Source organism: Neophocaena asiaeorientalis, unplaced genomic scaffold (assembly GCF_003031525.2).
Source record: "Neophocaena asiaeorientalis asiaeorientalis breed wild unplaced genomic scaffold, Neophocaena_asiaeorientalis_V1.1 scaffold182, whole genome shotgun sequence".
Classification (NCBI taxonomy): domain Eukaryota; kingdom Metazoa; phylum Chordata; class Mammalia; order Artiodactyla; family Phocoenidae; genus Neophocaena; species Neophocaena asiaeorientalis.
Window position 1 is genome coordinate 2,366,353 of NW_020174648.1, and position 12,826 is coordinate 2,379,178.

A 12,826-nucleotide genomic window follows, 5' to 3' on the forward strand; every position below is an offset into this window, starting at 1 on the left:
ATCTAATCACCCAGATTCTAAAGAAAACACTCTAGCACCAAAACCAGGTAACTGCTTCTGGTTACCAAGCTCCCACTCTTAACAACCAGGCAGTTAAATCTGGACAGCCACTCCTTAGCATAGGGCGCTGAAGACCTTTTTGTGAGAGACAGCCTGAAATGGGAAGGGAACAAGGATGAGGATCCTAGAGTTGGTTAGCTCCCTGGCGATTGTGAAAGCTCCCGGGGGGCATGTTTCCTTACTTCAGAATCTCCTCTTTCTCATATGCAAAAGGGACGTAGTAAAAACGACTGAGCATTTTTCTGTCCAGCAGTTTCTTCTTTCTTTTTGAAATCCTAAATCACCATGTAGCATCTACAGTGTCCAGGGGGCACTCCCGACTGCCAAGAACTTGAAGTTTTCAAATGGCTACGAGATAATCTCCTCTGAGCCAGGTAGTACTTCCTTTTTCAGGGTAACTCTTTGGAATCCTGAAAGCAGATTTTCTTATCCCAGTTCTGATGCACCCAGAAGACATGAAAGACCAATTTTTGAGTGAGGTGAGACCTCTCTGTCCTCTAATTTTGATCAGTCAGGTGACTTGACAATGCAAAGCGATCCTGTCAAAGCCAATACAGGAAGAGAAAAAGCTTTGGAAAATTAGCTCATCTGTTCCCATTGTCACCATCCTGGCTCATGGTGACAGGTTGGTTCATGTGCTCAGATCTTTTCTTACTCTCTCCATTTTTCCTGAGCTCTTAAAAAACTCAATACAGCATAGTCAGAAGGACCTAAGTTTGGGTCTTGGCTTTGAGCTTATTAGTTGTGTGACCTTGAGCAAGTAACTTAATCTTCCTGAGCCTCAGTTTCCTCATGAATTAGGAACAACAGTACCTAACTCATATGGCTGGTATTATGACAAAATGAAATATTCCATAAAAAGTGCTTAGCAAATTGGCACATTGGAAGTGCTCAATATATATTAGCTATTATTATTATCAAATTATTATTCTGAATATACATTTGTTCCAGGCGTTTTTTTCCCTCTTGTTTTTTTTAAAGTATTGTGAGATGAGAGATTGTGAAGAGGAAGAATTATTCCTAAATATTGTGACAAAAGCCTCAAGCTGATTTTTGAATATGACCTAAAGGCACATTTTTCAGTGATATCAGATAATAATCATAAGATGTCAGAGCTAGAGAGTTCCTCATAGGCCATCTAGCCAAAACCATAATTTTACAGACAAGGAAACTGATTGGCGTTAATCTGGTAGCTTATTGCAATTTACTCATAGGCCAAAGAAATAGCACCCAGGCAATTCATTCTAAAATCTCACAAACTGAAGTCTCTAGGAAGAACAGTTGTGTGTGTGTGTGTGTGTGTGTGTGTGTGTGTGCGCGCGCGCCCGTCCGCATGCACGCACAAATGCCTGCCAGGTAGCGGGGAGGGAACTGGAGAGCTTTCGGTGCATTTTGCTGTTGAAGAACAGGTGCACATGATGCAATTTGGCATCTGATAAATTTTTTAGTAAAAGTTCAAGTAATAAGACTGCAGTGCTGAGTATTAAGTCTACAAAAGTCAAGAATCGTTTTTTTTTTTTTTGGCAGGGGTGGGTTACCAAACCAGAAACCATCTACCTTTTATTTTAAATTAAAACCAATAATGGGAAAATTGGGGTCAAGATGGGGAGTTCCAGCTTCGGGTCACTTTTGTTGGAATATAGCTATCTCATATTAATGGAGAGGATTTCTACCTCACAGATATAAAGGATGGAATTGGTGGGGACAAGGTAGAGTATATTATCAGCTTTAGTAGCATTTACTGATAAAATTTGAAATAGGAGGCAAACAAAACACCTATGGCCAACTTATCCCAGTTCCATGGATGGGAACAGAGAAAACATTGTAACAGACACTCACACAGTGCTCAGAGAGAGATATGGACTAGTGGTTGTTAACTCTATCTGAACTTAGAATCCTGTGGGGAAGGTTAAAAAAAAAAAAAAAAAAGCCTGGCCCAATCCTTAGAGAGATACTATTTAATTGTTCAATGGTGGGTCTAAAGGGGCATCTCTACTCTGATGTTTTCAAGATCCCAAGTGATTTTGATGAACAGCCAAGACTGAGAATCCCTGAATGTCATTTGTTTTAGTCTCCTTTGTCATTAAACATTTTTTGTGTGCTGGGGGTGGTGGTGGTGACCTAACAAACTTGATTTCTGTACTTTCCTATTGGTGAAGGTGCTAACGACAAAAGGCAGGTAGCTGCAGGGAGGCTAAGAAAAATAAAGGGTATGGCTGGACATAAAGGGTAGATGGGTGGACAGTTAAGGGCTAAGATGACTAGGAGGTTACAAGATAGCATCAACAACAGTTTCTCTCTTTTTGATGTTTCAGATCCAAGAAGTCTTAAAGCTTACATTAGGTCATGAGCAATTCAGATCGAAATGGGTTGGCTTTGAAGTAAACAAAAAATAGCACACGTCTACTGTGACCTGGAGTCTCCTCACACAATTTTCTCTGGATTTTGAGTGAATTTTAGTTTTTAAATTCATAGTAAAACAGAAGTAGAAGTCACTAGATATGTGAAGAGGCTAACTGGTGGAATTTCAGACCTATACTTAGCCTGTAAGAAAACTACTTATGGGACCTGCATCCTGGGGTTTTAAAGAATGAAGGTAAGCAGAAGATGGGGGTATTTGGAAATAACCTCGAGAATTACAAGCCAACAAGAGCAAAAAACCCCAACTAGACAACAAAAATCCTGAAACAAACCACATTAATCTATTGGGGAATTAAGAGAGGATAGTACTGGTCTGGAGAGCTGAGTGGGGCCATACTTTCAATAAAGTGGAGGACATTTTCTTCACCAGTCACAAGCTAGTAAAGAGATTTTCAACTCTCCAGAATGAGGAGCTCTCTAAGGGTGTTATTACAATACAGTATGTGTTAATGCTAGCTCTTTGTCCTACAGCTAAATATTTTTACCTGTAAATTGGGAAATTCTAAGACGCACTGTTCTTAATGTTAAAATATACCTTCAGAATAATGTTCCTGCATACATTTTGTTTCTGGTTTTTCTCCAAGTGTCCTAATCACCCAGATAACATGCTAGAAGTCAAACAGTAATATGTCAAATACAGTAGCAACTTTAGTCTGAAATGTTTAAAGTTAAAGTTTATTTGTATTCTTTGTAGGAATATCAATAAAAGACCTCAAACGTATCTATATCTGTACATGTACAAGAACCGTCAAAAATTATTCACAGAACAAAAATAAATCTTCTTTTAGAACAAACCCAGGTAATGAAATGCAGATATGGATCTCACATATGGAACAATCTAAGTGCCACTAGCACAAAAATATGGCTTTAAAAATAAAATAAAATCTTGGGTTTTGTTTTTCTAACGTGTATTTCTCTTTCTTGAAATAAAAAATAAATTATTTAGAGCTATCATTGTAAAATAGTCATGTGTATTAACACACTCTTATTAAGGCCCTGGAGATGAAAACAAAATCAAATTTAGAAGTTCCTCACAGGTGTGATTCAGGTTAATGTGCTGCTGTCTGCTTTGAGTTTATTTTAATGTAACTAGGAAATGTCTAAGCACCAGTCAAAATTTAACCTGTACTATTTATTTCAAATTTTCTGCAGGATAGTGGTCAATTAGTATTTAACCTTTTGGTGATCAGGGAACTGAAATTTTTCCCTTGGGAGTTTAGAAGTGACATAAATATGATAGTTATTCTTAAATATTTGTAGCCACACACAGATCGAGGCCCCTAAAACACAGCTTCTGTGGAAATCTTTCTACAACAGATATATCTGGTTTTAAATCCCAAACTAAAACATTTCCTAGGGAAAAACAAGGGCACTGAAAAATAAGAACTGAATAGGAAATTAAAATGCATGCTGAAATCTGGACACAAACGACCACTTGGCTTTCCTTGGGTGGCTCATCGCCAAGCCTTGCTGGGTTGGTTCCTCAAACACCTGAGGATTAACTGATCAGGAACCAAAGCTATTTCCTTCTGTATCCTACTGTCGCATCAGTGATATTCAACTTTCTTTCTGTGACTCCCCAAGGTATCAATAATGATATCTAGGGTTCTTGAGACAATGTCAAGCCAAATTTCAAGTCACTTTAACTTATATATACATATAACACATATGGTACATTTTAAAGAGGAAAGAACCACTGTCATAAAATCTAACAAAGGAGAGCATAAAATCTAAAAAATCTCAAGGAAGTTTGGGAATCACTGCTCTATAAGATGGATTAACATTCAGAAAAAGGAAGCCCTAGGAATCGTGTGTTTTGTGTGGGTACCCACATGTTGTCTACAGAAACGGCCTTTCTATATATCTACGTATTTCGAGATTGGGCAAAGGATATAAATCCTCCTGTTTCCTTGAACCGTTGGGCTATGGAGAAGGCTGCTGTGCATTAGTCCCCTTTTGGATCATGTATCTTCCTCAGGTTCTTTCACTCCTCATAAGATATTTATTCTGTCTCATGCAAATTTCATCACTTTTTGTCCTTCCTAAACTCAAGAGCATTCCTAACTGGGTCATGACAGAATGCTTCTAGAACTAACAACAATCACTCAGACACAAAAAGAGATTCTATTTAAAAATTCAACACCCCAACATATCTTGCTTTTAAACAAACTGGCAAAATAGGTCCCTTCCATTGACATATTGATAAAAACAAAGTATCCCAAATTCTTGGCCCTCAGGTAAGGGGTGGGAAGGCAACTATTTACTGTTGAAGCGAGCAGGAGACTTCACTATCAGACTTGAAAAAGGGAAGGGGAATGGAGAAGAAAGCCCTTTTGGTTTTCCATAATCTGTAGAAGGTGACCCCCCCAAAGGTGAAAACACAGGGAAGGTATGGTGTGGGCTCCAGAGCTGCTGAGTCAGGACCAGTGACAAGCCTAGTCTGGTGTCAACTCTAGTCAGGGTCACAGGTAAATCCCAAGGAGGGTTCCTTCCCCAAGTTCAGTCCCACAACCAGCCTTCTCAGAAACTCCAAACTGGACGTAACTGGAACTAAACCTAGATGGAAGGCAGAACAAATTGTAATCAAACTCACTTGATGGCAACTGTCTTGCTCTGGGACTTCCAAAAAGGAACTGCTCTCAACCCAGTGTGCCTCTGAGGACAGAGTGAGAAACGAGGGTCGCTAGAGCTACAGATCCATAAATAGACTAAGATCTAAAAAGCTTTACTTTTAAAGTCAAGTTAATTCTCAAGGGCATACAGCAGTCGTAGACAGGAAATCCAACTTTTTCTTTCACTGTGCAACACCATTACAGGGAAAGGGAAAGGTAGAAGCAGACTAGAGAAAGCTAATTCTGACCAACTCAATGCCAAGTGAAAGGGCAAAGTTACAGCTGCATGATGACCTCATTTTACCACATTTCCCTTACAACAGACTGCCCTGGACCCCAACAGTATCTTGGTGATAATGCCTGGATCATAGTAAGTGCTCAAGTGTTTGTCATTGTTACCTAGTTATAATCTCCCCTCCTTCATGGCTTGTATTGCAGAGACTCAGGCAATGTGATGAATTGAAGGAAATGTTACTCCTTTTTGCTGCTTTGGCTCAGAAAGCTTATTGCTCCAGTGAAAATAAAAGGGAAATATAAAGCTCTTTTCCTAAATCCTACCAATTTTGCCATTGTCCTTGTTAATGGCCAAATCTGGTTGTCATCTGGACAAGCATTTTGCAAGCACTTCACAGGAATTCCAAATTCCATTCAGCCTTGGTCTATGCTGCACCCCACCATGTGGTGACGTATTGGGTGTTAGAAGGAGTGCAAGACATGCTATCATAATCCACCCACTTCTCTTCAACCATACACCTCCTCCCAGCAAGAGAGGTATGCACTTATCTGGGCTGAAGAAAAGCCAATTAAGCAATACCTCCATAAAAATTATCAGCTGTTGCTGACTTTTTCCATGCTAAAAAAAAAAAGCCTTTCAGAATAAGTTCTATAGACTGCAGCATTCTCTAAAGAAATACTCAGAAAAATATTCGGACAGGAATAGGTTCAAAGGATAATCTAAAATTTAACATCTGGCAATTACACTGAACTCCTAGCTTACCTCTAATTTTATTATTTGTTTACTCTTTTCTCTTCATTCAAGATAACCTGATAATAGAGGGCTGCATAATCTATCCAAACATTTTGGGCATCTAATCTTCCAAAGTAGGCAGCCCTCTAAGAAGCTCCCATAATGCTGACAAGATGTACTGCATCCATCAAAAACATATTTGATATTGTGTCCTCCAACCCTCCAATATAGTTTATCAGTCCTCTGTCATCCGTAACCACCACCTGAGAGCTTCCAAACCTCAATGTAAGACAACACCCATGTTACATACTTAAGGCCACTGAAACTGACCATTCTTTTACCAGGTTTTCTGAAGACTTTTATAAAGAATGGCTACAGCTGAAAATAGCCACAAACAAGAATGGACCTATGTTTACATACCCTCTCCCCAAACACGAAGCACTACTTCAGAATTGGTGATGTTTCTTTCCTATTAAAATAAGTCATTTGGCCACAGTGTGCCCTCAGCTTGGAGGGAAGAGAGAAGAATTTGTAAAATAATGATCACGGGTCAAGAAAATGCACAAGTGCCAATACATGTGGGCATGAAGTCTGCAGATCAGATAAGCACACTGGGCAGCTCCTGATTTAGATCTCTGACTGGCAGAAACAGGAGTGTTACGAAGGGGAAATGTTTTAAAAGGTAGTGGGCTGGGGACCATGGTGAGGTTGCTGAGATGCAAGGCCCAACACAAAGACCCACCTGAGGGCAGTGCTTAAGAGGTCAGAATGCAAGCCTGGGGGTGCGGTGGAAATGGAGGTTTGGTGTCTCTGTCGGGGCTTCACCCAAAAGGGGACACAATAAATGTTCTCTCGTCTCCTTATAAGTATTCTGTTATGTGGAAACACTCACTCCAGGTCTATGGCTTCCTCAGGTGGTTTTTTTTTCCCCCTCCTTTCTCCTTTTCCTTCTTAAAAAAAAATTCCTTAAGGTTTATAATTTCAGCTAAACATCATTAACTTACTTCAGAAATGTTGTTGCTTTCTCAATATAAACAATTGCTTAGACCTTGCTTAAAGAGATTCTAACCCCTTTAAACATTATATCCAACAGCATAGAAGGCAGGAACTTTTCCTATTTGTGCAGTTATATGTACATATGTGTGAGTATATGTGTATATATACTTGTAAATATAATGTCTGTTTAACTTGTAACATTCCATACTTCTGATAATCAAGGTTGCATTCAAGATGACATTTCACACCTCTGGAAAAAAGGAAGTAACTTAGCTTCCATGACTGTTTCTGTCCTACAATAAATCTGTCCTACAATAAAGCCAACGATGACAGCTAGTGAAACTGGGTTATTATTGCCAAATCTACAAAGAGCATGGGAATAACAGCTGGAATGTGCTGTCCTCCCACTTTTAGTATTTTATCTTTCATTAAGAGTAATCATGACTTTTAAGAGAGCAATGCTTCAGATTTGGATTTCTTTTCCAAATTTTACTGAGGGGATTAGAGGAAGAAGCAATTTAAAAGTTAAAGACTGAGATAAAATTACCCTGCCCAGAGATCTGCTAGTACACTGGGTAAAATCTTTATCCCAAACCAAAATTATAACTTACAAATAGAAAAAAATTTTTGATAGGAAATATTCAGAGATTGCTGCCATGGTATGGTATGGTTAGCCCTTTTCTGTATGGAAGAAAGGGTGTTTATTTCGGATGGCTTATGGACAGCATATTTGAATAACCTCTCCAGGGGAGAGTAAACCCTGTTGGTGATGACTACTCCCACCATGGGGGAGGAAAGGGCAAGTGGGTGTGAAGATGCAGATGGTTTATAGAGACACAAATATTTATAGTTTTGTAAACTCTAAAGAGGAAGAAGAACACCCTTTATTACAGCTGGGGTAAAAAAAAAAGCCCCCTATCTAAAGTGGAAAATTCCCGTCTGCTACAGACAGCAACAGGAGTTCAATAGAAATCACTCCGAAAGTCCAGTTTTGATACAACAGCTCTTATCTGTGTCCTCTGGAACAGTGTATCCCCAAATCAGATAGCTGTCCATCCAGAACCAGTCTTCGTTGATCAATGGGATAAACTGTTTTGTTTGGATCTCGGTATTTGCATGTTTTCCTAAAGGACAAGGGAACCAGAGTGGAGTTTTTAAACTGGCAGAGGAATCCCTGAAAAACTCATTCTGACAATGTCCTACTGCGGTCTGTGTGCTCTATCAGACAGACACGTGGTCTCTACCAGGTGAGCCGCCAGGCTCATCTCTCATTCACATGTACCTCCTACTTTGCCTCCTCTAACAACTGCAGTGCTTTCAACAAGAGGACAACAATAATAAAAATAGCAATAATTAAAAAGGTAATCTACATTATTAACTTCCTTTGGGTATATTACAGTGGTATTTTCTGTACATGGCCCAGAACTAAGTTCCCTATGTACACAGAGCCGGGGGGGCGGTGGGGAGGAAGCGTCGACCTTGGAAGTCTTAGCCTTATGCCCTGAAAGACAAGGTTCCTTTCTTCATTGGAGAGTTGCTCGCCACCCTGCTGTTCTGAAGTAGCAACATTCTGTAAACCTGGTGGAGTGGGGAGAGGGCTGGGGACAGGAGAGCGGGGGCATTTCCTTCTGTCTCCTCCCACAGTCTGTCTATTCACAAAGCCCATCAGCAGCTGCTGTTTTTGAATTCACCATTCTCCGTGATGGAAAGCTTGGTGGGGTTGGTGGGGGAGATGCCATTGCGGACCTGCATGCTGTACCGCTCCTTCACTTGGGTCAGCGCGCTCATCAGTCTGGTGTTGGCCGAATCCAGCGACACGATCCGTTTTTCCTACAACACACCAATCATGGCTTTATTCTGGCTCCATGCAGGCAACTACACTGTAATATTCTATTGAATGACTGTTCTAATGCTTTCTATCAAACAGCAGTACACATGATGCTTCCCAGACAAATGGAACGTCTCTGCCTCTTTCTGCACCCTGGTCAGGCCAGCTTCCCCTGAGCCCAACGGGTCTGTGTTTATTTTCTCTCTTTTTTCCTTTCAGCATAGCAGGATTTGTTATTAATCATCCCTTGGGACCCTAGGACATCATGTAAAAACGACACCATGTGTTACGGTCAGACTATGAAACAGAGGTGTCAAGCTGCCTTGCTGTATTAAGTACTTTGGGTCAAAACTAAAACATGGGAATTAGGTGGCAAAGAAAGAAGCACCAGAGGTTTCATTTCACAGAGGAGAAGTGCATGTGATCTATGGGTTCTTAGACCCCGAAGGGGGCACATCAGTCACATTTGGAAAGAATTCACATGGTGCTCAAAACTGAAACAATACATGGTGGCAGTTTATAGTCACCAACAAAGTGAGGATGCAACAGCAAGAGGGGGAGAAGCAGCCAAAAGCTCAGACCAAGGAGTTATTTGAATATGGGAAGGGAGATGTGGCCAAAGGGGGATGCCAGAAACATAACACATGAAAACAAACAGAGAACACAAGCTCCTAGACTCATTCCAGCTCAGAGGTACTCCAGGAAAGCTACCCAATAAGGAGACTGCTTTCATTTTACTTTTGAATCTTGGAAAAAAAAAAAAAAAAAAAGGCTTAGAACCAATATTTTGGAACCAAAGACTGTTGAATACACACACAAAAAAAAACAAGAGAAAAAAGAGGGAAAAAATGGCAATCTAGAGAAAAGTAGGCTCATCTAAATTAAACAAAAATAAAAATCATCCCATCAAAATATTATCAGTCTCACAAAGACTAGGAGAGAAATCCTAACCTTAGCTTCACCAGCTAGGTAAATCATCCTAGAACCTTTCCTACATGAAGTTGCCATTTTTTAGAAAACAAGTTAACGCTGAGAAGGACAGTCTTTACCTACATCTATGATATCAAAAAAAAAAAAAAGAAAAAAAAAGCATGTGAGGAACAATCCCCAAAGCCAAAAAGAGCTTTTCTACCCAGGGAGTGTTTTAATTTACTCAGGGAAAAGCATGGTAAGGATAGTCATGGTCAGGTTCAGAGAGTACATACAAGGGCTGAGGGTTAGATGCTATTCCTTGCTGTTACAGCATAGCTCCACAGGGCCGTGAGCAGCACTGCTCTGCCAGGAATGTGCTGCCCAAGGATGCAGAGTGAAGACCACTGCCCTGGGGGGAAATTTAGGTAAAAGCATATGCAACAACAGCATCAAGTAAGGCTTCCCTTTAATCTCCTGCTTTGGGGGTGGGGCGGGGATCTGTATGGCAGCAGGGCTGGTGGTCACAGTTTCAAAAGTATGAAAAAAACTAGCTCACACTTGTTATTATTAACATTTTTTTTTTCCTTTCCTTGATGGAGAACTCAGGTGGTAAGATACAAAAAAATCAGCATTATTAACTAACCCCTAATCTAGCCTGAGATGCTTTTTACTTTGGAAAGGTAACTTGTTTTAAGGATAAGCAAAACTCAAAGAAAGAAAGAACTACAAGGCTTTAAAAAAAAAAATAATTAAAAAAATTACAGCCAGTGGAATTTACTGAGATAACAAGTATAGATCTTTTAAAAGTCAGTAAGTAAGGGTTGGCCAGTGGTTACCATGAGAAAAGGGGTGGGAGCCAGATATGATGTTTCCCCCTATGGTTAGAAATGATCTCTAAGCAGATAACCTGGTAATATCTAAAAATGATTAAAAAAGAAAAGATATTTCAGTATTAGGATAAATTATAATGCCTCAATTCTAAGGAGTGCAGGATTCTCTAGGGTTGATCCAAAGAAATTAGGTATTCATGAAAAATTATTTGATTCTTAAAGGGTCAAAAAAGGCTAAGAATGATTGTCTTTATTTATTTCCTGCAAGAGTAACAGCTGAAGTCAAGCAGCCCTTCTACTAAACAGTTGAAAGTTTCCAAGTGGAGAAACTCCCTTCTGTAACTCCCCCCACTGCCAACCTTTCAAAGTAAAACAAAAAATAAAATAAAAAAAAATCAAACAGGGACTTTTGAATGTCAAGTTCAGTTGGCAAAAGATGGACTTGACTTCTCCATTCTGCCTGGATTGAACGGCAAAGCAATCTAGTTCCTGCCTGACAGGAAGGATTTCAAGTGTGGGGAGTGCAGGAGCTGGAATGTGTAGGAGGCCAGTGTACCGGGCCAGGGCTGGGAACTGCTCAGCTAGAGAATGGATGGGTTACTTGCCTGTTTGCATAATCTCATCTCCATTTATGACCTGTAATTTAACACAGCGGAGATATCACTTGCAACAGTAACTAGGCAGCTGCTTGCTTCTCCTAGGAGGAAGTTCTCCACCTGAGTCATATGGAGAGATCCGGGGCTGGGGTGAAAGGTGGCACAGTCCCTGGTCTGATGTTTAAGAAATGGTCCCTTAGTACCATCACCAGGATCTCCATGGTGGTGCTACAAGGCCCAGGACAGGGTCACCAGGGGAGTACTCATCCTCTCCCAGTTCCAATAGAAAGTGGCTGACCCCGGTGGGGCCTTTGGAGCATAAACTGACTCGAGGAGATGGAGAGGCTGAGTTCAGGGACCAGCCTTGTCTGTAGGGGCACAGGGCTGCTGAGAGAGAAGATGGAAACCAGTTCGCTGGGTACCTGACCTGTCCTGTTTTGGGAAATGTTGGGCCCATTGCTAGTATAAGGAAAGCAATTCATTTCAGAAATATTTTTTAACTGCCAGTGGCACCAAGGCAGATGCCAGGGACATAAAAGTATGGGTTCCCTCACTGGGAAGCTTTCACCCCCAAACATGTCCTCATTCTATTAAATAATGCCAGAAGGGCTGCTCTGCTCCATCAAACACTTAAGATGTAAGATTTATCCTTTCAAAGGAAAAGTCATTTGTTACAAAAGACACTAAAGGATTTTCATAGTCTTTTGCTAGAATAAGATTTTAATGTATCAGTGAGACAACAGCTGGAATTGGGAAACCTTCCTTTTAAGGAGATTATAATTTTTTAAAAAACTAGTTTTAGTGTTTATCATCTGTGCTGTGCATGGTGCAGTGGTTTTCAAAATGTGGTCTAATGGATTCTCCAAGTGTTCTTTAGGGATCCATAGTGAGCCTCCAGTAGAAAATTTATTAGACAGTAATAAATTTCGTTGAGAGAAGCCCTTGTTCTTGAATGGTCAGCAGGAACAGCTGGAAAGCCATCTATGGGAGGCACCTCTGGTTCCGCCAAAACAGTCAACAGAATCAAACCATTTGAAAACCACTGCCTGAAATATGGACCCAAACTGTTATCTAGTTTAGCCAGACCACAAGTCTGACATTGACTGATGCTTTGAGGATAACAGTTCTCCCATTCCTGAATGGTGACATCCTCGTGTTAACTGAGAGAAGGTCCTTACTTTCCAGAGTTTTTGAGCCCTGATGAACCTGATTCCCTCCCTTGCTTTCACCTTCTATGCCTATGACTCCTGCTTCATACCCAGTCATCTTACTCTAGATGTCAAAATGGGGGCAGGGGTGGGGTAGAAATCTTCAGAAGCTAATGATGAGGTTGTCTTGACAGGCAACCGAGAAAGTGGAAATACTGTATGCCCAGAGCCACGACTACGACACCCCCAAGCTCCCTCTGCTTAAGATTGACACGGTTTTAGACAAGCTGAAGTTATTAAAACGGTCTGTATGATCTCATTAGAACTAAAATCTATTCGGGTGTAGTTATTAATAGAACTCTCTCTGCTTTACACTGTCACATTGAAGATCCCAAAGTGAACACTTATCAACACTTGTTTCCCTGACTAAATTGCCTTCTTTATCCAGACTGTTTC

The 12,826-nt window shown here is 40.5% G+C and overlaps 1 protein-coding gene across 6 annotated transcripts in view; it reads right to left on the reverse strand.

Annotated features, from left to right (window-relative positions):
- Positions 1–3,135: 3,135 nt before the first annotated feature.
- RASAL2 (RAS protein activator like 2) overlaps positions 3,136–12,826 on the reverse strand; it is a 370,654-nt gene continuing 360,963 nt past the window's right edge. For 5 of the 6 annotated variants that reach the window (XM_024758763.1, XM_024758762.1, XM_024758759.1 and 2 more), the window contains one exon: positions 3,136–8,886. In XM_024758763.1, the coding sequence (XP_024614531.1) occupies positions 8,722–8,886 (165 nt within the window). In that variant the 3' untranslated portion in view covers positions 3,136–8,721. The remainder of the gene's footprint in view (positions 8,887–12,826) is intronic. The other variant, XM_024758760.1, reaches the window with a different exon arrangement.